We start from the raw sequence: 27,821 nt of genomic DNA on the forward strand, positions 1-27,821 counted from the left end.
CTGGGTTCACACTAAACGACAGCGACAACGACGTCACTGTTACGTCACCATTTTCTGTGACGTAGCAGCGACCTTGTAAGTCGCTGTTATGATCGCTGCTTAGCTGTCAAACACAGCAGCCGAAGCAGCGATCATAACGACACGCGTCGCTGTGCTGCAACATGTGCAGAGAGCAGGGAGCCGCGCACACTGAGCGCTGGCTCCCTGCTCTCCTAGCTACAGTACACATCGGGTTAATTACACAATGTGTACTGCAGCTACATGTGCAGAGAGCAGGGAGCCGCGCACACTGCTTAGCGCTGGCTCCCTACTCTCCTAGCTACAGTACACATCGGGTTAATTACACGATGTGTACTGCAGCTACATGTGCAGAGAGCAGGAGCCGGCACTGGCAGCGTGAGAGCGGCGGAGGCTGGTAACGAAGGTAAATATCGGGTAACCACCTTGGTTACCCGATGTTTACCTTGGTTACAGCTTACCGCAGCTGCCAGATGCCGGCTCCTGCTCCCTGCTCGCTTCATTTCGTCGCTCTCTCGCTGTCACACACAGCGATCTATGCGTCACAGCGGGAGAGCGATGACCAAAAAATGAAGCTGGACATTCAGCAATGAGCGGCGACCTCACAGCAGGGGCCAGCTCGTTGCTGGATGTCACACACAGCGACGGGACGTCGCTGTAACGTCACAGAAAATGGTGACGTAGCAGCAACGTCATTGTCGTTGTCGCTGTGTGTGACACCACCTTAAACTGGCTGCTGATTGGCTGCAGGTCGCCTGTGACATGGTTTGGGGGCACCAAAGGGTAATTTGGCACAGGGCGCCATTTAGCCTAAGGCCGGCCCTGCTGGGGGGCATACACGTTATTGGGGTGGGGACACATACAGTCCTGGGGAGCATATATGTTACTGCGGTGGGGAGCATACAGCTTTGGGGCAGCATAGAGCTCTGGGGGTGGGCATTCAGCTGTAGGGGCATATACGTATATACGTTATGGGGTGGGGAAATACAGCACTGGGGGCATACATGTTACTGGGTTGGGGGGGCATTCAGCTCTGGGGAACATTCAGCTGCGGGAGAGGGGTGGGGTATTCAGCTCTGGTGGGGAAATCAGCTCTGGGTGGGGGGCATATATGTTACTACAGGGCTGGCGTCAGCACCCATGGTGAAAATTGAAAAGAATCATCTGTTAAAAGGCCGAAATGATGCAGAGGCGTCAGAGAGCAGGCGTATAATGGAAGCAACTTAGGAAGAAGCAACTGGGTGGGTGAGCATAGGGGAACACTGGGGCTGCGGCTACTCTTCATCTATGGTGTGAGAGCACATTGGGTGATAGCGTTGGCCACACATGAACTTCAATGCACCTGCATGCAGCACTCAGCAGTGAACGCTGCCTGCAAGTGTGGATTTAAAGCGCCGGCAGCCAGCAAAGGGCCGACCTAAGCACTGCAGACTGTGGATATCGGCCCGGGGTTGCAGAATACATCACCACCTCTGCCGATGATGAGTGGCCCCCCTCGTCTGTCCAGGGCCTTAGCACTTGACAGGGTGCGCCGGGTTCTGATGCCGGCCCTGTTCGCAACCTGACTTTAAGAGCCACATTCAGTTTTGAGAGGGGGTCACGAGCCACATTCAGCTCTGAGAAAGAGGGTCGAGAGCCACTATCAGCTCTGAGAGAGGGTTGCAAGCCACATTCAGCTTTGAGACTCGAAAATCACATTCAGCCTTGAGAGAGGGTGGCGAGCCACATTTAGCTCTGAGATGGTAACGATCCACATTCAGCTCTGAGAGAGAGGGTCGCAAACCATATTCAGCTCTGAGCAGGGCTGGCTCCAGGATTTTGTGGGCCCCGGGCGAAAGAGTCTCATTAGGCCCCATGCACACGCAGACATGCACATACACAGATATGTACACATACACAGATACATACATATACATATTTAAAGACAAATTCACAAAAAGTAAATATAAAAAGACATAAATCTATACACAGTCATAAACAGTGACGTACATACAAACATAATACATCATCCAAGTGATAAAAAAATGTTCTAGCAGCCAACTGGATAGACGCCAAAGTTCCATCTGTGCTTGAAATAATAGAAAGAGTCTCTTCACACAATATATATGAATATAAATTTGCATTAAAGAGAAATCTTACACAAAATATTCAACAAGATGGAATTTATGGTCGAAAAAATTCACTCCAAATCTTAAAATGTTTAATCCCTGATGAGAGTTATTTATCTAGTTTTAAGGGTAATATAGATGAATTCTTCAGTTTATTTATCTTGAGATTATATTCTGCAGTTTTAGAGTTAGACAAGTTTTATGTACAAAAATACAACTAAAAATTAAGCAAACTTCAGTACTTCTTTTCCTACACAATTCTCCTCCTTTTTTTTTTCTTTCCTCCCCTCATTCTTCCCCCTCCCTGGTTAAAATGTTAAACTTATATAGACTCGACTATAATTTACTTATTTTGCAGGTTGTCAACATAACTTGTAAAAATTGTATTTCACTTTACGTTATAAAAATCAATAAAGAATACATAGACACATAATACATACACACAAAGAAAAATTAGAGATATTATTAATATGGGGAAGCCGGCAACAGCCTCACTCACCTCCCTCACTTGTCTCTGTCCAGCTCCTCCCAGGCATGTGGCTGTGCTGCACTGATTGGTGGCCGCACATAGAGCACACTGACACTGCTGTTTATACATCACAGAAGGGGCTGGGGGCTACAGTATATAAATGACAAGAGGGGCTGAGGGCATAGACATTACTGGGGGGCATACATGTTACTGAGGTGCATACATATTACTGGGGGGCATAGATGTTACTGGGGTAGCATACAACTCTGTGGGGTATATGTTGCGGACGGGGTCGGCCCGCTGCAAGGGGCTGCTCGGATCCGGGTTCGTTACTATGGCTCGAGTGGTAGCTGGACCCGGGCTCGTGCGGCCGTCCGTCCTCACAACCGTAGGAAGGGTGCATTTACAGGGGAAAAGTTTGTCAGTGACGCCACCCATGGGTTGTGGTGAGGGTTGGTAGCACCGCCGCTGCCTGGATATGGGACGCTCGGGGCTGATGGATGGTATCCCCTCCACAGGTAGGGTAGATGTTGTCCTGGGGCCCAGGTATACGGGGAAGGATGTTGCGGAGAGTGTCATGCAGGGCTGGACCGAGCAAGAATGGTGTACTCACAGTTCCAAAGAAGTTCACACAGAGTCCAGTGGTAAACTAAATTGCCAGTGACCGGTAACCTCCGGCGGGTGTATTCGGGTCCCACACCCTGGTACAGCAAACAGGGGTCCCTTCCTCCTGCACTCAGTGTTTGTGTCTTCAACAGGACAACTCCGCTTGAAATGGGGAACTCCACTCCCGGTAACTTTGTATGTTGTGAGCTGTGGCCCGTGAAATCTGACCCGTGGGATCTCTGTGGGTTCTGGCGGACACCCTATCCCCCGCGTTGGGCTTCCGTTTCACTCTCTGGGCTTGCTGGTGGGACAAGACGTGGAATCTTGTCCCCGGCTGGCTAATTGACAAGGGGCTTGAAACCTTCCTCGCCCTAGGGTCCACGCACCCAGACTGTGCACGGCCTCCGGACCGCGGGCTACAACTCTGCCCCGGTCTATTTAAGGATTTAAGGTCTCCCGCGACCGGATCTCCATCGCCTGTGGTCCTGTCTGCCGTCTGACACCTAGTCAGTAGTCCGGTAGTCAAGAGGCCCCAACCACTGACTCCGCTGTCACTCCACACTCCTTTCACTTCCTCTGTCTACGCCGAACTCTCATGTTCCCTCCCAGAACACCTCAGGACCCCTAGGTGGGTGCTCCCATTCGCCTGGTCCCGCCCACTGGTGTATCCCTATTGTCATGGGGGGTGACTAGGCTTTGCTGGCTGGTGTTATGTAGCTGGGTGTGGGCTTGTGTTGTTGTGCCCAGGAGGATGGAGTCCTGCACCTGGAAGATCTGTGCAGTCTCTGTGACAACCTGGTTTTGCCAGGGCGTCACATATACACATTACTGGGGTGGGTGGCATAGAGCTCTCTGGGGCCACACATACCGCTCTGGGGTGGCAGCGCAAATGGCTCTGGTGTGGCAGCACATATGGCTCTGGGATGGCAGCGTATATGGCTCTGGGGGCCTCACATACGGCTCTGTGGTGACAGTGCATACGGCTTTGGACTGGCAGCGCAAACGGCTCTGGGGTGGCAGCATATATGGCTCTGGGGTGGCAGCAAATACGGCTATGGGGGTCCCATACAGGTCAAGGGGGGCACCTACTGCTCTGAGAGGGCCCATACAGCAAAGGAGTGGGGGCCCATACAGATCTGGGGGGTGGAACATACAGCTCAGGAGGGGGGACCCCATACAAATTGGGGGGGAGGGTGGAACATACAGCTCAAGGGGTGGCATACAGATCATGGGGGGTGTAAATACAGCTCAGGAGGGGGTGGCATAAAGATGGAGGGGTGGAGCATACAGCTCAGGAGTGGGGGCACAAACAGCTCAGGGGGAGGGGCACATACAGCTCAAGAGTGGGGGCCCATACAGCTCGGGGTGAGGGGCACATACAGCTCAAGAGTGGGGGACCATACAGATGGGGGGAGGGGCACATACAGTTCAGGAGTGGGGGCCTATACAGCTCTGGGGGGGAGGGGCACATACAGCTCAGGAGGGGGAGCACCGTACAGATCAGGATGGGGTGAAACTTACAGCTCAGGTGGAGCGGGGTCCCATACAATGCAGGAGGACATATTTGCTTAGTGTGCTGGCTTGTGGATGCTAGCTGAAGCTGCGCTGCGGCTCCTCTTCATCTGTGGGGCTGTAGCAGACGCGCGGTAGCTTCGCCCACAGATGAACTTCAATGCAGGAGGAGCACAGAGCATTCAGCAGTGAATGCTTGGTACCAGTGTGGCTTACCAGCATCCAGGATAGTGCTGCTGCCAGCCCAAGCACTGCAGTCCCCGGAACTCAGCCCGGGGCCCGCAGGACTGAAGATGGCGAGTGGGCCCCCCAGGTTGTCCCAGGGCCCCAGCATTTGCCCACGTTTGCTGGGTGCTGATGCCGGCCCTGGCTCTGAGAGTGGCTTGCAAGCTACATTCAGCTCTGAGGGAGGGTCATGAGCCACATTTAGCACAGAGAGGGTAGCGAGTTACATTCAGCTTTGGGAGAGGGAACAAGTCATATTCAGCTCTGAAAGAGGGTCACAGGCCATATTAAGCTCTGAGAGTGGGTTGCAAGCTACATTCAGCTCTGAGAGAGGGTACCGAGTTACATTCAGCTTTGGGAGAGGGTTGCAAACCACATTCAGCTCTGAGAGAGTGTCGCACGCCACATTCAGCTCTGGGAGAGGGTTGGAAGTCACATTCACCTCCCGCAGGATCCTGCCGGGGCACCACATGAACCTGCCAGTAGTGCCTATACACTTCATGTTTTCACCTTCATTACTGAGCCAATTTTTTCATTTCTGACCTGTGTCACTTTATGATGTAATAACTCTGAATCGCTTCAACATAACCCAGTGATCCTGTGAATGTTTTTTTTCATGACATATTGTACTTCACGATAGTGTTAAATTTGGGACACTATTTTTGGTGTTTATTTTGCGAAAATATCGAACATTTGGCTAAAATTTAGCAATTTTAAATTTATTTATTTTTATTCCCTTATACAAGAGAGTAATGTCACAGAAAACAGTTAATAAATAACATTTCCAACATGTCTACTTTATATACATCAGCACCATTTTTTAAGTATTATTTTTTTGTTAGGAAGTTAGAATGGTTCAAAGTTCATCAGCAATTTCTCATTTCTCCAACAAAATTTACAAAACCATTTTTTTTAGGAACCACATCACATATGAAGTGACTTTGAGAGGCATTGGTGACAAAAAAATAACCAAGAAGTAACACTATGTGTCTAAACAATGGAAATCCCCACAAGTGACCCTATTTTGGAAACTAGACCAGTCAAAGAATTTATCTAGATGTTTGGTGAGCATCTTCAACCTCTAGGTGCTTCACAGAATTTTAGAACGTTGAACCATGAAAATGAAAAAAAATATACAAAAAATATACCGTACTTTAACCACAAAAATGTTGCTTTATCCCTAAATCAGGAGATAATGGATCATATACAGTTATATGAAAAAGTTTGGGCACCCCTATTAATGTTAACCTTTTTTCTTTAGAACAATTTGGGTTTTTGCAACAGCTATTTCAGTTTCATATATCTAATAACTGATGGACTGAGTAATATTTCTGGATTGAAATGAGGTTTATTGTACTTACAGAAAATGTGCAATCCGCATTTAAACAAAATTTGACCGGTGCAAAAGTATGGGCACCTCAACATAAAAGTGACATTAATATTTTGTAGTTCCTCCTTTTGCTAAAATAACAGCCTCTAGTCACTTCCTGTAGCTTTTAAGGAGTTCCTGGATCCTAGATGAAGGTATATTTGACCATTCCTGTTTACAAAACAATTCCAGTTCAGTTAAGTTTGATGGTCGCCGAGCATGGAGAGCACGCTTCAAATCATCCCACAGATTTTCAATGATATTCAGGTCTGGGGACTGGGATGGCCATTCCAGAACATTGTAATTGTTCCTCTGCATGAATGCCTGAGTAGATTTGGAGCGGTGTTTTGGATCATTGTCTTGCTGAAATATCCATCCCCTGCGTAACTTCAACTTCGTCACTGATTCTTGCACATTATTGTCAAGAATCTGCTGATACGGAGTTGAATCCATGAGACCCTCAACCTTAACAAGATTCCCGGTGCCGGCATTGGCCACACAGCCCCAAAGCATGATGGAACCTCCACCAAATTTTACTGTGGGTAGCAAGTGCTTTTCTTGGAATGCCGTGTTTTGCCTCCATGCATAACGCCTTTTTGTATGACCAAACAACTCAATCTTTGTTTCATCGGTCCACAGGACCTTCTTCCAAAATGTAACTGGCTTGTCCAAATGTGCTTTTGCATACCTCAGTCGACTCTGTTTGTGGTGTGCTTGCAGAAACTGCTTCTTTCGCATCGCTCTCCCATACAGCTTCTCCTTGTGCAACGTGCGCTGTATTGTTGACCGATGCACATTGACACCATCTGCAGCAAGATGAAGCTGCAGGTCTTTGGAGGTGGTCTGTGGATTGTCCTTGACTGTTCTCACCATTCTTCTTCTCTGCATTTCTGATATTTTTCTTGGCCTGCCACTTCTGGGCTTCACAAGAACTGTACCTGTGTTCTTCCATTTCCTTACTATGTTCCTCACAGTGGAAACTGACAGTTTAAATCTCTCAGACAACTTTTTGTATCCTTCCCCTGAACAACTATGTTGAATAATCTTTGTTTTTAGATCATTTGAGAGTTGTTTTGAGGAGCCCATGATGCCATTCTTCATAGGAGATTCAATTAGGAGAACAACTTGCAAGTGGCCACCTTAAATACCTTTTCTCATGATTGGATACACCTGCCTATGAAGTGCAAAGCTCAATGAGGTTACAAAACCAATTTAGTGCTTTAGTAAGTCAGTAAAAAGTAGTTAGGAGGGTTCAAATCAAGAAATTGATAAGGGTGCCCATACTTTTGCACCGGTCAAATTTTGTTTAAATGCAGATTGCACATTTTCTGTAAGTACAATAAACCTCATTTCAATCCAGAAATATTACTCAGTCCATCAGTTATTAGATATATGAAACTGAAATAGCTGTTGCGAAAACCCAAATTGTTATAAAGAAAAAAGGTTAACATTAATAGGGGGTGCCCAAACTTTTTCATATGACTGTATATACACAAACATACATATGACACCTGCAACACAAACATAATTTCAACAGTAGGTCAATTTCAAACAACACATTCCCTTTAAAGCTAGTGCAAATCATTACCAAGCTTATTGTTTGTTTGTTTTTTACATACTGCTCTTATTTACAGTCATAAAACTACTGTTCTTTACATATTCTATGGCACTCAGTCACATATAACTGTATTGTGCTCCATGAAGAGGACGTCTTACTTAACTGTAATGCCAATTGACACCCCCAATTTCATATACCATTTCAGGGCATATTAATGTGACTCTCCCTTATGACCACCCACACACTAGTAGCTAGAATAGAAAGCAGCTCTGAATACAAAAAAGATGTTTGGTATGAAAAGGCTCCCTCCAGCAAAATCAGGTTAAAATCAGTCCATTAGTTATTAGATATATGAAACTGAAATAGCTGTTTCAAAAACCCAAATGTTATAAAGAAAAAAGGTTAACATTAATAGGGGTGCCCAAACTTTTTCATATGACTGTAATTTGTTGTGCAATTTCTCCTGAGTACACCAATAACCCATTTGTGGCTGAAAACTACTTTTGAGGCACAGTACAAAGTGAAGAAGTGACGGAGCGCCATATTTGAGTTCACAAAGTGCACCCCTCAATGAATACTGACACTACAGGTGTGTTAAATTTTTTTATACCATTGGGTGTTGATGAAAAAAAAAGTTTTTTTTAACAGATTTCCAATTTTCACAAGGGGAATAGGTAAAAAAGGCCCCATAACATGTTACTCAATTTCTCCTGAACACGGGAATAATCCTCATGTGACCGTACAGTACTGTTTGGTCTCATGGCAGGGCTTGGGAGGGATGGAGCACCATTTGATATTTGGAGCACAGATTTTACTAACACAGTTTTTGGACTCCATTTGCATAGCCCCTAAGTGTCAGAACAGCACAAACTCCCTGAAGTGACCAAATATTGAAAATTACACTCATCTGGGTGTTTATCTACTAGTTTAGTGACACTTTAGTCTCTGGAAAACACCCATGGAGTCAAATGCAATAAATGTTGCAGAATTTAAAACTGCAAATAAGCCGTAGTCATGCCCAGTACATTATAGTGCTCATATATTGTGCCCAGCTCGTGCATCTCGAAACACACACCCAGTAAAATAAGCGGGCTCTATTCACTAAAATAATGTCTTACATGTGGACATTAAATGTGGTTAAGGTACATTGTGAGGCTCGGAAGGGAGGGGGGCACTTGAATTTGGGAGCACGGTTTTTTTTGTTTTTCTTTTTTTTTTGAGGGGGGGGATCCATAACCTTTTTCTAGAGCCTACGTGCTACTAGTAAGGTGGAAACCACCTATATTTCCGTTAACAGAAAACGGACCTGAGTGAGGACTTGTGTTTTTTTTAGGTTGAGGTGAATGCTATTTAGTGGCAATTTGGGGTATAAAACATTTTGTATCAGTTCAAATTTATCCTGTGATCTATGCTGAGCACTTACATCAGGGTTTCCAACTATATTTCCGAAATACGTGATTCAGATGAAACCACCGGCGAATCAATTTACTATAATGATACAGCAAAGTTTCCGGACTCTGTTTGGCCTCTGTTCTGCAGTGTCCATCTTTTCAAAGGTGCACAAAACTGTTGTTGACTGCACTTTTGTGCACATCTAAAAAGACGGGTAAAAAGATGGACACCGCTGGACCACAAGCCAGAAGGGAGATGTGACTCCATCTGCCTCATTACAGTGAATTTTACATTGGGAATTTTGTATTAATCATGTTTTTAGAGATTTACAAATAGTACTCGGTGTAAGCACTCAGTGTAGAGCACAGGATACATGTGAGCCGTGCTGCGATCTTTGGGAGGTAGAATGAACAAATCAACGTCAGGCTTTATCTATTTATGTTTTACCCCGAAAACTGTGCGGTATAGGTGATTAGGCGGTTTTATTGCTCAGGCCAGTACGATTACAGCGATGCCAGATTTCTATAGGTTGCTTTTAGATTTGGCTACTATCACACTAAAAACACTGTTTTAGAGAATAAAGATTTTTTTTGCATCACCAAATTTTGAAAGCTATAGTTTTCGTATTTTTCTGTCAACAAGTCATGTGAGGGCTTTATTTTTTTTTTTTACAGGATGGGCAGGGCTGTGGAGTCGGTAAGCCAAACCTTCGACTCTGACTCCCTCATACATGGCTCATGTTTAAGTGATAAATTTACTAACAAAAATTGTCCACAAAAAAAACAGTGATTTCAATAAGTTTTATTTCTAAAGTAATTAGTAAAAATATGCATATCCATGTTAAAATCAATAATAATAATAGTAATGATGCTTCAACATGAGGGACGATATATAAGCAGTAAAATAATAAAAAGTGCACCAGAATATATACAAAGCCGAACTGTTTATTAAAATTAAGTTTAAATCACATAAAACAGTATATTCCAAAACTTCATGTAAAAGGTAAATATTTTTCTTAGAGTTTCCATACGTTACACGCCCCCTGAGGAAGAATACTGGAAACGTACGTCGGGGTAGAGGGACGATATAGCACATGCACTTTTGGTAATTACTATTGCTTTTAAGCACTTTAGCACCTTATTTCCTTCAGCCAATTAATTTGTTATATACTGCTGAATAGCTGAACACTCTGCTGTATTTTGCTGTTTGTCTTTATTGGAGACCCTGTAGCTAATAGCTGGTATATGTATATATACACTTGTAAGCACGTTAGCACCTTATCTCCTTCAGCCAATTAATTTGCTATATAGCTGAACACTCTGCCGTATTTTGCGGTTTGTCTTTATTGGAGACCCTGTAGCTAATAGCTTGTATATGTTTAAAGGATTCTTGGCTGATTGGTTTCTTCCTTTTCTTATAGTTTTCATGCGACTCAGTATAAAAGTTTGCATATTGCACTTTGTGTATTGAGACTCCCTGGTCATTACCGTGTCTATATTTATAGATCCTCTTTGAATTAGGTTTTTGCCTTTCACTTTTTTATGTGACTTTATTTATAAGTAAGCACATTGCACTTTGCGTTTCATTTTGGTTTATTTAGTGATTGTTTCACTAATTTTATATATATTTTTTTGAGCATATAACTTAATGCACTTTGTTTATTCGTAATTTTTACACGATCCATGCACTTTTTTTACCTTGAATATAAGTGTCATTACTTTTAAAGTCACACATATATATTTTTATGTATCCTGTCCACTGGTTTATAAAATTAAAAAAGTAGCAATTTATATTTTTTCACTTCTATATGAAATATTTTTATGTGTATACAATTTAAAACAAATAAAAATATTTAACTTTTTTTTCTTTTTCCAACGCATGAAAACTCTAAGAAAAATATTTACCTTTTACATGAAGTTTTGGAATATACTGTTTTATGTGATTTAAACTTAATTTTGATAAACAGTTCGGCTTTGTATATATTCTGGTGCACTTTTTATTATTTTACTGCTTATATATCGTCCCTCATGTTGAAGCATCATTACTATTATTATTATTGATTTTAACATAGATATGCATATTTTTACTAATTACTTTAGAAATAAAACTTATTGAAATCACTGTTTTTTTGTGGACAATTTTTGTTCCTCAAATGTTGTTTTTTTATGAACAGTGAATATTGAATTCAGACCTTTGTTGTTAGTGATAAATTTACTGTAGTGAAATGGTAACTTCAGACTTTTAATCATTATTACGATACAATAATCAAGTATTTAGATCGAACATAAATTATATTCATTGGAATACAACTTTGAACACACAACTTTAATAAATTGTAAATACGCAATACACGATCAACAAAAATGTACTGAATAACTTTTGTGCAGTCTATGAATTTGTTGTAAGAAACAGTATTGCCTCCATCACATCCTCCTTCATAGATGACCTCAAATCTGACCCAATTATTTTAAGGCCGGAGAACAACCTCTCTACACTAACTTGGGTTTGTGGCAAATCAGTAACCACTTGGGCAACATCTCTAACAATCTCGGGGTATAAAGGAATTGCCTCATTCACAGTTTTTATGAACAATTAAACTCTTCTACTTCTTTGAGGAGCAAATGAAAATGTTTGCTCAAATAAAGTCTGTTTGCTATGGGAGTGGAATCTTTTTCTCTGCAGCAGCGCTTTGCTTGCTCCAAGACAATCAAATACATTTCACAATTAAACTCTTCATCTGATGAAGATAAGGCAGCAGTAGCCCTGGATGACACAATTCCTCTTGCTTTTGGCTGTCCTGTAGCCACCCATCCTAACTTCTACCTCAGTCAGAGCTTCTTTTTCTTTAGTAAGCTGTTGATCATCCAGCAATATATGATGACTTGGGTCCACACAACTGCCAGAAGAACTGTATTTTCTAATAGCAGTGTCTCTCTCAGTTTCATTGAAGCAGCAATGCCATCTGCGATTAAACCTCCTTTTTGGGACAGGCAAAACAGCAAGTTCTTCTACTCCTTTATGAAAATGCCAGGAGGTTACACCTCTGTTTGTAATTTATTAGTCACTGTAAATGGGTGATGAAGCAATTCCTTCAATTCAGCCACCTGTGTCAATTGACCTTCATTTAGTGTTACCTGAGGGTTGGAGATGTCTACGAGAAAGGGCCTTAGCTCAAACAATTGCTCAATCATTAAATAAGTGCTGCCCCACCGAGTCGCTTGATAGACAATTGCCCTATTTTTCAGCGTGTCTCTTCAAGATGGAATCAAATTTAGGGGTTCTGGCAGCAATAACCAATTTCCTCACTTTGCCAGTCAGAGTTCCAGCAGGTCCCTCTTATCTCTTATTGCAGGCTGCAGTGTGTGCACAACACAGGACTTGATGAATAGTAGAGAGAAGCAGAAGCAGCTTCAACAAGAGCTGATTCTAAAGTATCATTTTGCTGTTCTGTACTAATATCTGTTTATTCCTCAGTTACAGGAAGAGCACTCTGGCTTTCCATCTCAAACATACTGAATCTGAAGTTTTCTTCTAGCTGCTGTTCACCTTCATTACTCTTATTTGTCAGTTTAATTATGTTTGAAGTATTGTCAGTTACAACAGCAAGAATCTGTTCTTATTTAGATAAGAATCTTGCAGAACTTTTTCCACTTCCTTCTACAGTTCTGAGATTAGTGCAAGCACTTCTTCCTCCCCAGTGTTTTCACCCTTATCTGTAGAGCCAGAGCTTCACTACTTATGTACATAAAATGCAGCACAGATTCATCTCAACTAAAAGCCTAGATCCTTTGATCAGGAATAGAACAGACATTTATAGGAGATTTCAAAACAATGCTTATGAAAAAATATTCAGCACATTCTGCATTGAACTACTGTACCCAATTTATTATATATTTTAGGAGTTGGAGTTGGTCCATTTTATACTGACTCCGGCTGCACCAAAATGGACACAGACTGACTCCACAGCCCTGGGGATGACTTGGAATTTTTATTGGTACCATTTTGGGCCACAAAATATTTTTTGATCGCTTACTATTTTGCAATTTGTGAGGCAGAACCAAGAAGAAATGACAATTCAGGATTTATTTTTTTTAAGCCATTCACTGGGTCATAAAAGTGATAAAACAGTTTTATTTTTCGGGTCAGTACGATTATAGCGATACCATGTTTATATAGTTTTTTTTATGATTTGTTGCTTTTACACCATAGAAACAATTTAATAGAATAAAAATAATGTTTTTGCATTGGTGTAGTCTGAGAGGTATAGCTTTTTTAATTTTTTCACTGATGGAGCTGTTTTGGCTTGTTTTTTTGTGGGGCAAGATGACGTCTTTAGCGGTACCATTTTTATTTATATATGACTTTTGATTGCATTTTAGTCAACTTTTTTGTCAGCTGTATGATGAAGACATTTTTTGTTACTTTTTTGTACGGTGTTGTGTATTTGCTGCTACATTTTTGTATGATGTGTACTTTTTTTTTACATGAAATTCTAATAAATTTGTATATTTTTTTCTGAAAATATTTTTATATTTTTTCTTTTGTTGTTGCTTAGTCCCTATATGGAATATTACCTTTTATTGCCCTGATCGCTGATATAATGTATTACAATTCACCAGCTTGGGCTGACAGTCATTTTTCAGGTATTACAATATACAGTATTTTTCGGATTATAAAACGCTCTTTTCCTCCCAAAAATTTGGGAGGAAAATGAGGGGTGCCTCTTAAAATCCGAATATAGCTTACCGGACGGTGGACGATTGGCGGGGTTGTCTATGTGCCTCTCTGTACGGGCGGCCGGGTGCCTGTCTGTCGTGTGCGGTCGGCTGCCTCTCCGTGCGGCTGGGCGGGCTGCCTGCTTGGCTGTCACTCTGCGTGGGCGGCCGGTTGACTGTGCAGACTGCCGTGGCTGTGCTGGCAGTGGAAGCTGCGGTGGCTGTGCGGCGGGTGTCCCAGATGGTGTGTCTGCAGTCCGGGCTTCAAATGTTTGCTCCCGGAATCAACGTGTGCGCAGATGGAGCCCTTGGATGAGAGCTCCATCTCCGTACGTGTCACTCCAGGCGCCATTTCTTTGAAACCCGGACCGCCAACAGATCATCTGGGACACTCACTGCACCAGCCTGCTCCACACAGCCAGCACAGCTTCCACTGCTAGCATTGACCCGCTGCCGCCAGCACTGACCCACCGCCGCTGCCAGCACAGACCTGCCGCCACTGCCAACACAGTCTCTGCCTCCTGTGACCCCATTCCACCACCGCTGCCACCCTCCTCCGGTAAGACAACACCGGAGTATAAGACGGACACCATTTTTTTTCTCTACATTTGGGGTGTGTTTTATAAATCAGTGCGAATTCTAAAAAAAAAAATACGGTGATACAAAAAACTGTAAGTGAAATAATATCCATTCAAAGTAAAAAAAAAAATAATTCAGTTTAGCATAATATCTATATCCTGGTAGTTTGGATCGAGATAAGTGTAAATAATAAAAATACCACACTTTTATTCTTTTCATCTTTTATTTACAGGTATATGTCATCTATGTGCAGCAGATCACTGTACAGGTTTCTCACACTGTATATAGATGTGGAGATCTTGTAGATCTAAGCCTGAAATACATTGCACACGTTTATGCTCCGCAATAATGTGTACAATGTCTTCCCTGAAGCAAGCATGGATGGATTAGACCTCAGAAGGACGATAGCACAATATAATTTAATCAATGGTTTGGGATGTTCTTATGCAGCATTATATACAGACAGGTCAAATAAAACTCATTTATACGGTCACATTTCATCTATTACATTGTACATTTCACAGACTGTTTACAGACAAAAAATATATATATCTATAAATATACATCTCGGCAGGAAATTTAGGATCTCAGTCATATTAAATGTGCAAAGAAATTCCCTTCCTGATTACATAATTAAGATCTGTTTGCGGGAAAGGAATGGTGTCTGTGCATCACGAAGTGCTTGGGAAAAATCTTCCAGGGGCCATTCAGTGCAGGGGGGCGGAAGCAGCCTCCCTCTGCGGATTAAGTCACACAGGTCCCGAATCATCTTGGTAATTTCTTCCCGATCTATAATTGGATAAAAAAAAATAAAACGATGAACAAGATCAACCTCTTTGCAGGATTTTTACAGCACTGACTGATTTGGGATCATGTAACTTTTATGTATGGGAACTTCCAAAATTCATGAATGTCTACATACACCAAAGGGACTGAACCTCCTACTGTGTGCCTTACTGCTGGATTACTATAATCCAACTAAATGCATAACATATTGACAACCAGTTATGCATGGTGTAGGGAGCTAACCTTGTAGAGAGTCAAGAACTCAACAACATGTGACTCTATAACCCCTTCACACCATTCACACAGCATTTTGCACTTTCGTTTTTTACTCCCTTTCTTCCAAGGGCAATAAATGTCAGCAAGTTTTTGCTACCTCGTCTGAGAACAGCATGTAAAGACAGAGACCCTGATTCCAGCGATGTGTCACTTACTGAGCTGTTTACTGTAATTTTGATAAAAATCAATGTTTTCCCTGCTGCAGATCTAGCAGTTATACAGAGCTCAAGAATATGCTGGACTATCTAGCAGCATAACAAGTAGTCCTGTAATGATAATTATTGCTGATTAATCAGTGATTTTATGAAAACTACACTAAGGAACTCCGTAAGTGACACATCACTGCAATCAGCATATCTGCCTCTACGTTATGCTGCTTCCAGATTAGGTGGCAAACACCTAGTGACAGATTCCCTTTAAAAGAGAAAAAAAATGCCAGGTCCATGAAGTTCAATCCCGGGATGGGAAAGGCTACAATAAGGTGTAAATAGTACATGTACAAATATAATGCATGATCCAGCCTGCCCTAACAGAGCTAAGCTTTCTCTTCTGATCCCAGTTGCTGATACTGGACCAAACATTTAGACAAGAACATTACAAGTATTTTTATTACTTTATTCTAAAACATTCAAGCCTTTTTTGAAGACATCAACAGTTCTTTGATCAGCGGTTTACGTAGACTATTCCATAGATTAACAGCTTTAGGCCTCCTTCACACATCAGTGTAAAACACGAACGATTTTTATGGTCCCTGGTGAAGGTACGTATGTGTGTGCGTGTTTTGTGTGCTATCCATGTGACATCAGGATAGAACATGGACAGTATGAGCTCGTATACTTATCCGTTTCCGTAACTGCTGTCTCCTACGCTACTGTTATTTCCAGGTCCATGATGAGTGCAGTGAATATGTATAAGCTTAATGAGCGGACCTGGAAGCAACAGCAGAGGCCAAGACAGCAGCACCGAAGACCGGTAAGTATAATAATACTTTACTTTTATGTGACCGTTTTTTTCTCAGATACTGGTCACACTGAGGCCACCCGGATCCCATCAATGTGCGGTCTGTGTGACACTCATGCTGCTGACAGAAAATGGACATGGTCCTTGTGAAATCACGGATGTGTGACAAAGTCCATTGATTTTAATGGGTCTACGTGAGTCAGTATCTCCAGTATGTGTGAAAACGGACGTCAGACGTACCGGAGATAGATATGTGTGAAGAAGGCCTTATGGTAAAGAAAAACAAGGAAGCCGCGGAGACACCATCACATGTTTCTCAACGCTTGCAGGTAACTAGCCAGGTCTTTCACCGGGAAGGAAAAACCACTGGAAGGGCAGTCTCCGGTCAAGGAAACCACCTATGCCAAAACATGGTATCCATCCACAGACAGCTGTTTCGGGGTATTTGCCCCTCATCAGTATGGTAAAGAGAGACTGTCTCTTTTGTTGATTGAAGCTGTCTTTCCACAGACTAATTGAGTGTCCCCTTATCTTTGAAGGGGTTGTACATGAAACAGATTGTGACTATACTTTTTGTATTAGTCTTCTAAAGACTAAAAAAAATTAATACCTTTAATCTTTTCTCATAGTTCAACTACACAGAATGACTGGAGGCAATATACGACCGCTGACTGATAAACATTTACTGATCAGCAATATTTTAACCTCTTAATGATGGAGCCAATATTGACCTTAATGCCCAGGCCAAATTTTAGAAATTTGACCACTGTCACTTTATGATGTAATAACTCTGAAATGCTTCAGTGGATCCCAGCGATTCTAAAACGGTTTCTATTAGGATTTATTGTACTTCATGTTAGTGGTAAATTTAGGATGATAGTTTTTGCATTTATTTGTGGGGAAAAAAAAATAAATCAGACATTTGGAGAAAATTTTCAAAATTAGAAATTTTATACCTTTAAACCATGAGACTACATAAGCAAGGATAGTTGACCTTAAGGAGTTCAACATCCAACACCGCGGAGACACCATCACGCGTTTCTCAACGCAGTGATTCTAGAGCAATGCCCCCTGGGAAATATTCAAAACAAAAAAGCCTGCGGAGACACCATCACATGTTACTCAACGCTGGCAGGAAACTAGCCAGGTCTTTCACGTGGAAGGAAAAACCACGGGAAGGGCAGTCTCCGGTCAAGGACCTGGCTAGTTTCCTGCCAGCTTTGAGAAACATGTGATGGTGTCTCCGCAGGCTTTCTTGTTTTGAATATTTAAACCAGGAGAGTTATGTCACATAAAATAGCTACCATATATACTTGAGTATAAGCCAACCTGAATATAAGCCGAGGCACCTAAGTTTATCACAAACAACTTGGGAAAATGTAATCACTCGAGTATAAGCTTATGGCAGGAAATGCAGCAGCTACTGGTAAATTTCAAAAACAAAAACAAAAAAAAAAAAAAAAGAGACCAATAAAATGTAATGTGCCCATTCTTTTGCCCTGTAGTAATGTGCCCCATCTTTCTGCCCTGTAGTAATGTGCCCCATCTTTGTCTCCTGTACTAATGTGCCCATCCTTATGCACTATAGTAATGTGCTCAATCCTTGTCTCCTGTAGTAATGTGCCCATCCATTAGTACATTAGTAATGTGCTCATACTGGTCCCCTTCTTGGCCCCTATTATGCTGTTGTTCACATACACAAACAAAACATTTTTCTCACCTGTCCTCCGATCCCTCTGTGTCCTCTTACCTGCTTCTTAAGGATTGCAGGCATGTAGACCCCTTGATGATCTTGGCCAATGCAGGGGCAAAATAAAGCGTTGACGGCAGCGTCGGCCCCGTGTAATGGCCGAGATCATCAAGGGGTCTATGTACCAGTGGTCCGCAAGAAGCAGGTAAGAGGACAAAGAGCGAACTCGAGTATAAGCCGAGGGGGAGCTTTTTCAGCATAAAAAATGTGCTGAAAACGTCGGCTTATACACGAGTTTATACGGTAATAAATAACATTTCCCATATGTCTACTTTACATCAGCACGATTTTTTAATAATATTTTTTTCTGAGGAAGTTAGAAGGGTTAAAAGTTACAGTAATTTCTCATTTTTCCAAACAAAAATGTACAAAACCATTTTTTTTAGGGACCACACCATATTTGAAGTGACTTTGAAGGGCCCAGGTGACAGAAAATACCCAAAAGTGACTCACTGGTGCTGAGGAATAGGTACGTTGCACGTCCGCTGTTAAAAGGGGTGTTGGCGGTCGTTAAGGGGTTAATAGCCTGTTTACACACGCAGGCCGTATTAAACGATTCACACTGAATGATTTGTAATAGATCACCCTGTGTACATAGGCTGCCACTATTCTTGGCAGTTCCTGTTTACACAGGATAATGCATCGCTGAGAACAACTTTTGTGCTGCACATGCAAAATATTTCCCTTGATAAATGCTAAATCAGACAGTATTAATGAGCAATGAGAAGTGTAGTTTGTAATAACATTTTTGCTGTATAAAAAGGTATCTACTGCATTGTCAGGATTCCAAGATGGCAGCTGCAACAAATCACAACCGGTCTAAGTTCAGAGGACTGGTTGCGTGACGCTCGAGGCACAGGTCACGTCAGAACAGGGTCCAGTCAGGCATTCAGACATCATGTACACACATTCCTATATTCAGTCACCCTGACAGGACACAGAGAGGGGCTGGAACAAATCACAAGATATATGAACATCCATCTCAGTCATCCTGACAGTTTTAATGCATCTGTCTCATGCAGTCTGTCCTACTGCTTGTCCTGACAGTTTCCATGTATAAAATCGTGAGAGTGCAGCAGATAAAGAATAACTTTTCTCTAAATAATTGTATTTAGAAAAATGTTAAAGATTGATATGTGTATTATTTATTTTATTACATTTCTTGAAGAACTTTAAAACCTTTAAAGATTCTCGATGCCCTTATCAATCAATTTTGTTCCTCTAATTTGTACCTCCATGGCATCTTCTCCGTGAACTGGTGCTAAAAATGCAACTGCAGATTCCAGATGAGGTCAAACTAATGCTCTGTACAGTGGTAGCATTACATCCCTGCCCGACTAGTACACACCTCTTAATATATAATGTCCTACTGGCCTTAAATATGCTGATTGTATTTGGTATATGTAGTCTGTGATCTTCAAGAACACTGAGATCTTTCTCCACAAGTGACTCTTCTAGTTTTACCTCCCCTAGAAGATATGGTACATATGGTGCCTTCATAGTATTAGTGCCCAGGTGCATAACTTTACAGGTCTCCACATTGGCAGTTGTTAGGCTGCTTTCACACTACGTCTTTTTAACATGCGTCCTGAACGTTTTTTTGCTGCAAAAGCGGATCCTGCTTTTACAGCAAAAAACGCATGCAAACGCATGTGTTACTTTGCAGGATCCTGTCACTGGATGTTTAGGGGCGGGCATTGGAGTCATGTGATCGGGAGTGAGGGGAACTAAACGTGCCAGACTGGGAGCCGGCTTCTTACAACTGCGGAGGTTCGTAACCAAGGTAAACATCGGGTATACTTGCTTGGATACCCGATATTTACTTTGGTTACGAGCGTCTGCAGCTGCTAGGAGCCGGGCTACCTGCACACGTAACCAACATAAACATCGGGTAACTAAGACCGCGGTTACCCGATATTTACCTTGGTTACGAGTGTCCGCAGCTCTCAGGTGGAGGAGAGGGAGGGGAGAGAGGGGGAGAGAGAGGGGGAGAGAGAGGGGGAGAGAGAGGGAGGAGAGAGAGGGAGGAGAGAGAGGGAGGAGAGAGAGGGGGAGAGAGACAAAGAGGTAGAAGAGAGATAGACTGATTACGAGGCTGGTTTCTGGGCATGCTCAGTAGAGCAAGCAGGATCCATTCTCAGCATGCCAGCGTTCACATGCGTTTGCATGCTGTTTAGTCAGGATCCAGCAATTTGTAGTATTTGGACGCAGCTCAAAAACGCTACATGTAGCGCTTTTGAAAGATGTTAAAAAACTGCAACTCGCTGGATCCTCACTATAACGCACGCAAACGCAGGTGAACACATGTTAACGCGAGTCCATTGCAAATGCATTGAAATGAAAACGCATTTGCACTGGATCCGTTTTTGCGTTAAAAAAATGTTCAGGACACATGTTAAAAAGACGTAGTGTGAAAGCAGCCTTACTTGTCATTGTGATCCTGCCTTTGCTGATAAAGGAGCTTGCTGAAAACTCTTCCTAAAAACACAGAAGCCTAAGAAAACCATAGTGGCCACCATGCAAACGGAAAATGAACTTTTTTTTATTATTTTTAAATAAAGTTTTTGATATGGGGGCAAGGAAGCAAAAAAACAAACAAAACATAAATAAAATATAAAGATCTATTATAACTACAGTCATACGAAATAGTTTTGGCACCCCTATTCATGTTAACCTTTTTTCTTTATAACAATTTGGGCTTTTGCAACAGCTATTTCAGTTTCATATATCTAACTGATGGACTCCGTAATATTTCTGGATTGAAATGAGGTTTATTGTACTTACAGAAAATGTGCAATCTGCATTTAAACAAAATTTGACCAGTGCAAAAGTATGGGCACCTCAACATAAAAGTGACATTAATATTTTGTAGATCCTCCTTTTGCAAAAATACCATCCTCTAGTCGCTTCCTGTAGCTTTTAATGAGTTCCTGGATTCTGGATGAAGGTATATTTGACTATTCCGGTTTACAAAACAATTCCAGTTCAGTTAAGTTTGATGCCGAGCATGGACAGCACGCTTCAAATCATCCCACAGATTTTCAATGATATTCAGGTCTGGGGACTGGGATGGCCATTCCAGAATATTGTAATTGTTCCTCTGCATGAATGCCTGAGTAGATTTGGAGCGGTGTTTTGGATCATTGTCTTGCTGAAATATCCATCCCCTGTGTAACTTCAACTTCGTCACTGATTCTTGCACATTATTGTCAAGAATCTGCTGATACTGAGTTGAATCCAGGAGACACTCAACTTTAACAAGATTCCCGGTGCCGACATTGGCCACACAGCCCCAAAGCATGATGGAACCTCCACCAAATTTTACTGTGGGTAGCAAGTGCTTTTCTTGGAAAGCTGTGTTTTTTTGCCTCCATGCATAACGCCTTTTTGTATGACCAAACAACTCAATCTTTGTTTCTTCAGTCCACAGGACCTTCTTCCAAAATCTAACTGGCTTGTCCAAATGTGCTTTTGCATACCTCAGGCGACTCTGTTTGTGGCGTGCTTGCAGAAACGGCTTCTTTCGCATCACTCTCCCATACAGCTTCTCCTTTTGCAACGTGCACTGTATTGTTGACCGATACACAGTGACACCATCTGCAGCAAGATGAAGCTGCAGGTCTTTGGAGGTGGTCTGTGGATTGTCCTTGACTGTTCTCACCATTCTTCTTCTCTGTCTTTCTGATAATTTTCTTGGCCTGTCACTTCTGGGCTTAACAAGAACTGTACCTGTGTTCTTCCATTTTCTTACTATGTTCCTCACAGTGGAAACTGACAGTTTAAATCTCTGAGAAAACTTTTTGTATCCTTCCCCTGAACAACTATGTTGAATAATCTTTGTTTTTAGATCATTTGAGAGTTGTTTTGAGGAGCCCATGATGCCACTCTTCATAGGAGATTCAAATAGGAGAACAACTTGCAAGTGGCCACCTTAAATACCTTGTCTCATGATTGGATACACCTGCCTGTGAAGCTCAAAGCTCAATGAGGTTACAAAACCAATTTAGTGCTTTAGTAAGTCAGTAAAAAGTAGTTAGGTGGGTTCAAATCAAGAAATTGATACGGGTGCCCATACTTTTGCACCGGTCAAATTTTGTTTAAATGCAGATTGCACATTTTCTGTAAGTACAATAAACCTCATTTCAATCCAGAAATATTACTCAGTCCATCAGTTATTAGAATTTCAACAGTAGGTCAATTTCAAACAACACATTCCCTTTAAAGCTAGTGCAAATCATTACCAAGCTTATTGTTTGTTTGTTTTTTACATACTGCTCTTATTTACAGTCAAAAAACTACTGTTCTTTACATATTCTATGGCACTCAGTCACATATAACTGTATTGTGCTCCATGAAGAGGACGTCTTACTTAACTGTAATGCCAATTGACACCCCCAATTTCATATACCATTTCAGGGCATATTAATGTGACTCTCCCTTATGACCACCAACACACTAGTAGCTAGAATAGAAAGCAGCTCTGAATACAAAAAAGATGTTTGGTATGAAAAGGCTCCCTCCAGCAAAATCAGGTGTATGTCAGGGGTGCAAGGAGCAAAACCTGTGTAGATTGGTAGCTGCAATACAAAATAAGTTGCATGTGTAGAAAAGATTGAAGATTTCATGGGAAAGTAGGTAATGATACAATGATGTATAAATACTTACTGTGATACCGGTCTTTTTTCCACTTCGTTACCCAGAAACCACAGAGCTTCACATTTTTGAATATTAGAGCACTCTGAAATAAAGGAAAATGAAAAAAAATTGTACAAACTTACTTGGTTGACTGATTGCTTCTGTCTCTATTCAATGGATATTAAAAAATATTTTCTGACTTAAGCAGTAATCACATTTTGTAAAGTGTTTATCATATTGTTAGAACATGCCACCACTTTATAATCGGTAGGGGTCCGACCTCTGGGGTCTCTACTCATGCTGAGAATGTAGGGGCTGAAGAGCTGATGTAGATCAGCCCTTCACTGTTTTTCCCTGTACAGCCATCACTAATCACTTGTATAGGTCTGCATTACAATTCCCTGTACTGCCAAGTAGCTGAAAAAGTCATTATAAAGTGTCATGATTCCTCTTGTCAGTGTGTCTTGGTGCAATGACTGAAAGGTAAAAGTAGAAATCAGGTTTAAAGCCGCGCTACTGACCAATCTGAAACGATGAAAGGATTATTTCTTTATTTTCATGCACAGGTCAACGCGTTTCAGGAGTACTCAGCTCCCTTCATCAGGACAACAGGCAAAAAACATCAAATTGCCTGTTGTGTCCTGATTAAGGGAGCTGAGTACTCCTGAAACGCATTGACCTGTGCATGAAAATAAAGAAATAATCCTTTCATCGTTCCAGATTGGTCAATAGCGCGTCTTTAAAACCCCATTTATACTTTTACTTTTCATCTGCTAAACCCAGTGCTGCAGCTATTCACCTGGACAATATATGCATTTATAGGAGTTGTGACTGGCACAACTCCTATTGGCGAGTTTGATTTTATTTATTACCCTATCTTTATTGGGGTAAGACCCTATTTGCGCTTCTCATCCCCAGCTCTACATATATTGATGCAGTGACTGTCCGTTCAGCCATCCAATTGGAGGCAAGGGACATGCTGAGCTGTCAGAATGGGGATAGACACTTCAGCCATAGAGTCAGGTCTGGGGTGTGTGAGGTTTCCTCCATGTGTCTCCTGTTTGGAGTGATTACCTTGCTATTTAGCTGCCTCTCTGCCCTCAATTTCTGCTTTAGCTCGGTGATGTCTGCGTGCCTGTTTCTGTGCTTGGTCTGATCTATTGTTACCGGACATTGGACCTTACTTCTGAGTATCCATTTGCCTAGCCCCTTTGTCTTGATCCACTACCTTCTTGGAAATTTTGACCTTCGACAGTAATCATATTACGCCTTTGTCTCACCTCTTAGTTTATGGTTTGCCCTCTTGGTAACTGACCCTGGACAGGACTACCCAGCCTCATGGCTACAGTATATCACAAAAGTGAGTAATACCAAATTTAACAAACCTGCTCCCAATTCACACCTGAGACCTTATAACACTATAATCAGTGACATGACACCAGAGAAGAAAAATGGCTAATTTGGCCATTTTTAACTTAGGGGAGTTCTCACTTTTCTTGTCAGCGGTTTAGTCATTAATGCTGTCTGAGTTATTTAGAGAGAGTACAATAAATTTACTCTGTTATACAAGCTGTACACTGACTACTTTACATTGTAGCAAAGTGTCATATCTACAGTGTTGTCCCATGAAAAAAATATAATAAGATGTTCAAAAAAAATGTGAGGATGGTATTCCCTTTTATGATATATGTGACTAGGGACACAGTAAGGTAATGACAAATCCAAGCAACTTGCAATCATTTGACAAGATGGGAATACTCCTATAATGCTAGACTTTATATACCATATAATCCAGCAATTAACTCAAAAAAAAAAAGAATCCATGTACCCCAGTGTTTCAAGCACAATGCTGTTGTTAAATAACCATAAAAAGACACTCTAAAATCTACAACCTTTTTTGAGATACATTACAAATATATAAAAGAAATCACATAACAATCCAGTGCAAAAAGACTTAATGTGGACACAAAACATCACAAATAGTAAATCATACATAACATCCATACATTACATTAGCATACAGAATATTCATTGCTTGAAGTCAGAATGTATTCATTACCATCAAGCCAGTACGTCAGATATCCGTATGATCGTATGTCCTTTGACTTTGTAATTTCATATAAGTCACATAAAAGGAGAAGAAATTATATTATTTCAACTAGAGTTGACTCAAGCGATGACTAGGTCAGGCCACTAGATTATATATAATCATACCACAGTGGGTTATGGGATATATATATACATACATAAACTAGACATTCACTGCACCAGAAATGTAGCTCCTTGCTCAGTTTCATGTGGGATATAAAATATATCCCCCAGAAACATACAGTCATATGAAAAAGTTTGGGCACCCCTATTAATGTTAACCTTTTTTCTTTAGAACAATTTGGGTTTTTGCAACAGCTATTTCAGTTTCATATATCTAATAACTGATGGACTGAGTAATATTTCTGGATTGAAATGAGGTTTATTGTACTAACAGAAAATGTGCAATCCACATTTAAACAAAATTTGACCGGTGCAAAAGTATGGGCACCCGTATCAATTTCTTGATTTGAACACTCCTAACTACTTTTTACTGACTTACTAAAGCACTAAATTGGTTTTGTAACCTCATTGAGCTTTGAACTTCATAGGCAGGTGTATCCAATCATGAGAAAAGGTATTTAAGGTGGCCACTTGCAAGTTGTTCTCCTATTTGAATCTCCTATGAAGAGTGGCATCATGGGCTCCTCAAAACAAATCTCAAATGATCTGAAAACAAAGATTATTCAACATAGTTGTTCAGGGGAAGGATAGAAAAAGTTGTCTAAGAGAATTAAACTGTCAGTTTCCACTGTGAGGAACATAGTAAGGGAATGGAAGAACACAGGTACAGTTCTTGTTAAGTCCAGAAGTGGCAGGCCAAGAAAAATATCAGAAATGCAGAGAAGAAGAATGGTGAGAACAGTCAAGGACAATCCACAGACCACCTCCAAAGACCTGCAGCATCATCTTGCTGCAGATGGTGTCAATGTGCCGTTTCTGGAAGCACGCCACAAACAGACTCGCCTGAGGAATGCAAAAGCACATTTGGACAAGCCAGTTACATTTTGGACGAAGGTCCTGTGGACTGATGAAACAAAGATTGAGTTGTTTGGTCATACAAAAAGACGTTATGCATGGAGGCAAAAAAACACGGCATTCCAAGAAAAGCACTTGCTACCCACAGTAAAATTTGGTGGAGGTTCCATCATGCTTTGGGGCTGTGTGGCCAATGCCGGTAGCAGGAATCTTGTTAAAGTTGAGGGTCGCGTGGATTCAACTCAGTATCAGCAGATTCTTGACAATAATGTGCAAGAATCAGTGACGAAGTTGAAGTTACGCAGGGGATGGATATTTAAGCAAGACAATGATCCAAAACACCGCTCCAAATCTACTCAGGCATTCATGCAGAGGAACAATTACAATCTTCTGGAATGGCCATCCCAGTCCCCAGACCTGAATATCATTGAAAATCTGTGGGATGATTTGAAGAGTGCTGTCCATGCTCGGCGACCATCAACTGAACAGGAATGGTCAAATATACCTTCATCCAGGATCAAGGAACTCATTAAAAGCTACAGGAAGTGACTAGAGGCTGTTATTTTTGCAAAAGGAGGATCTACAAAATATTAATGTCACTTTTATGTTGAGGTGCCCATACTTTTGCACCAGTCAAATTTTGTTTAAATGCGGGTTGCACATTTTCTGTTAGTACAATAAACCTCATTTCAATCCAGAAATATTACTGAGTCCATCAGTTATTAGATATATGAAACTGAAATAGCTGGTGCAAAAACCCAAATTGTTATAAAGAAAAAAGGTTAACATTAATAGGGGTGCCCAAACTTTTTCATATGACTGTATACATAGCAGAAAAACACAAATAGTTTCATAGACAGCATAGCTATCACCTAGAAACCATTATATAGCAGACAACCCAACACAATTCTTTTCTCAGTATAGAGGAGAAGAAAGACATTAATTCCACAGAAGCTGGATTTATGTATTTCAGGCAGTCTCCTATATCAATGTATTTCTCCACTGCAGACCCTAGGAAGTAGAGGGAGTCAAAACCTTCACCATATCAGCCCTGTCTGAAAACAGCCTGGTATCAAATCTAGGCATTGGTATTCCCACTATAGTGGCAAGAGATTTCTCTAGGACAGAGGTCGGGAACCTATGGCTCGCGAGCCAGACGTGGCTCTTTTGATGGCTGCATCCTGCTCGCAGACAAATCTTTAATAAAAAAAAAAAAATACTGTATTTTCCGATTTGTAAGACACACTTTTTTTCCCCCCAAAACCGGGGGACAAATGGGGGTGCGTCTTACAAACCGCATATAGCGTGAAAGGAGAAAAAGATGTTGCACATAAACCATGCACAGTCCAAAATACAAAAGCCTTTATTGAACACGAATATAAAAACAATTAAAATGCAAAACTGAATACACAATGACCCATACCCTGAAATAACCCCAGGGGGTAGTATATTCACCAATGACAACAATGATTACAGATAAATCACAGGAGTATAACCCCAATATAACAAGAACATGGCAATTAATAAAGCATCGCTGTAACCAAATGACAGTATGCAATCCAAATGGCAGAGCAAGGAGTATATAAATGAATGAAGTCCACAAGATGCAGTCATACAATCAAACCAAGGGTTAAATAGAAAACAGAGACATGATCTGGGGGGCATGGTTGGATACCCCAGGCCTTCCCTCCTCGGAGTTACTGCAGGACAGTGCGGGCGACCAGGTCCTTCTCCTTCTAACCGGTTAACAAACTTACTCAAATAGGGTGATATGCGTACTGCTGGAATATGTGTATG

At 41.6% G+C, this 27,821-nt stretch overlaps 1 protein-coding gene across 1 annotated transcript in view; it reads right to left on the reverse strand.

Annotated features, from left to right (window-relative positions):
- Window positions 1-14,951: 14,951 nt before the first annotated feature.
- Window positions 14,952-27,821, reverse strand: part of MECR (mitochondrial trans-2-enoyl-CoA reductase) — an 83,110-nt gene continuing 70,240 nt past the window's right edge. Inside the window, exons 9-10 of the mRNA XM_075335996.1 lie at window positions 22,989-23,061; window positions 14,952-15,340 (exon numbers count right to left, since the gene is read on the reverse strand). Of these exons, the coding sequence (XP_075192111.1) occupies window positions 15,177-15,340; window positions 22,989-23,061 (237 nt within the window). The 3' untranslated portion in view covers window positions 14,952-15,176. The remainder of the gene's footprint in view (window positions 15,341-22,988; window positions 23,062-27,821) is intronic.

Source organism: Anomaloglossus baeobatrachus, chromosome 2 (genome assembly GCF_048569485.1).
Source record: "Anomaloglossus baeobatrachus isolate aAnoBae1 chromosome 2, aAnoBae1.hap1, whole genome shotgun sequence".
Lineage (NCBI taxonomy): Eukaryota > Metazoa > Chordata > Amphibia > Anura > Aromobatidae > Anomaloglossus > Anomaloglossus baeobatrachus.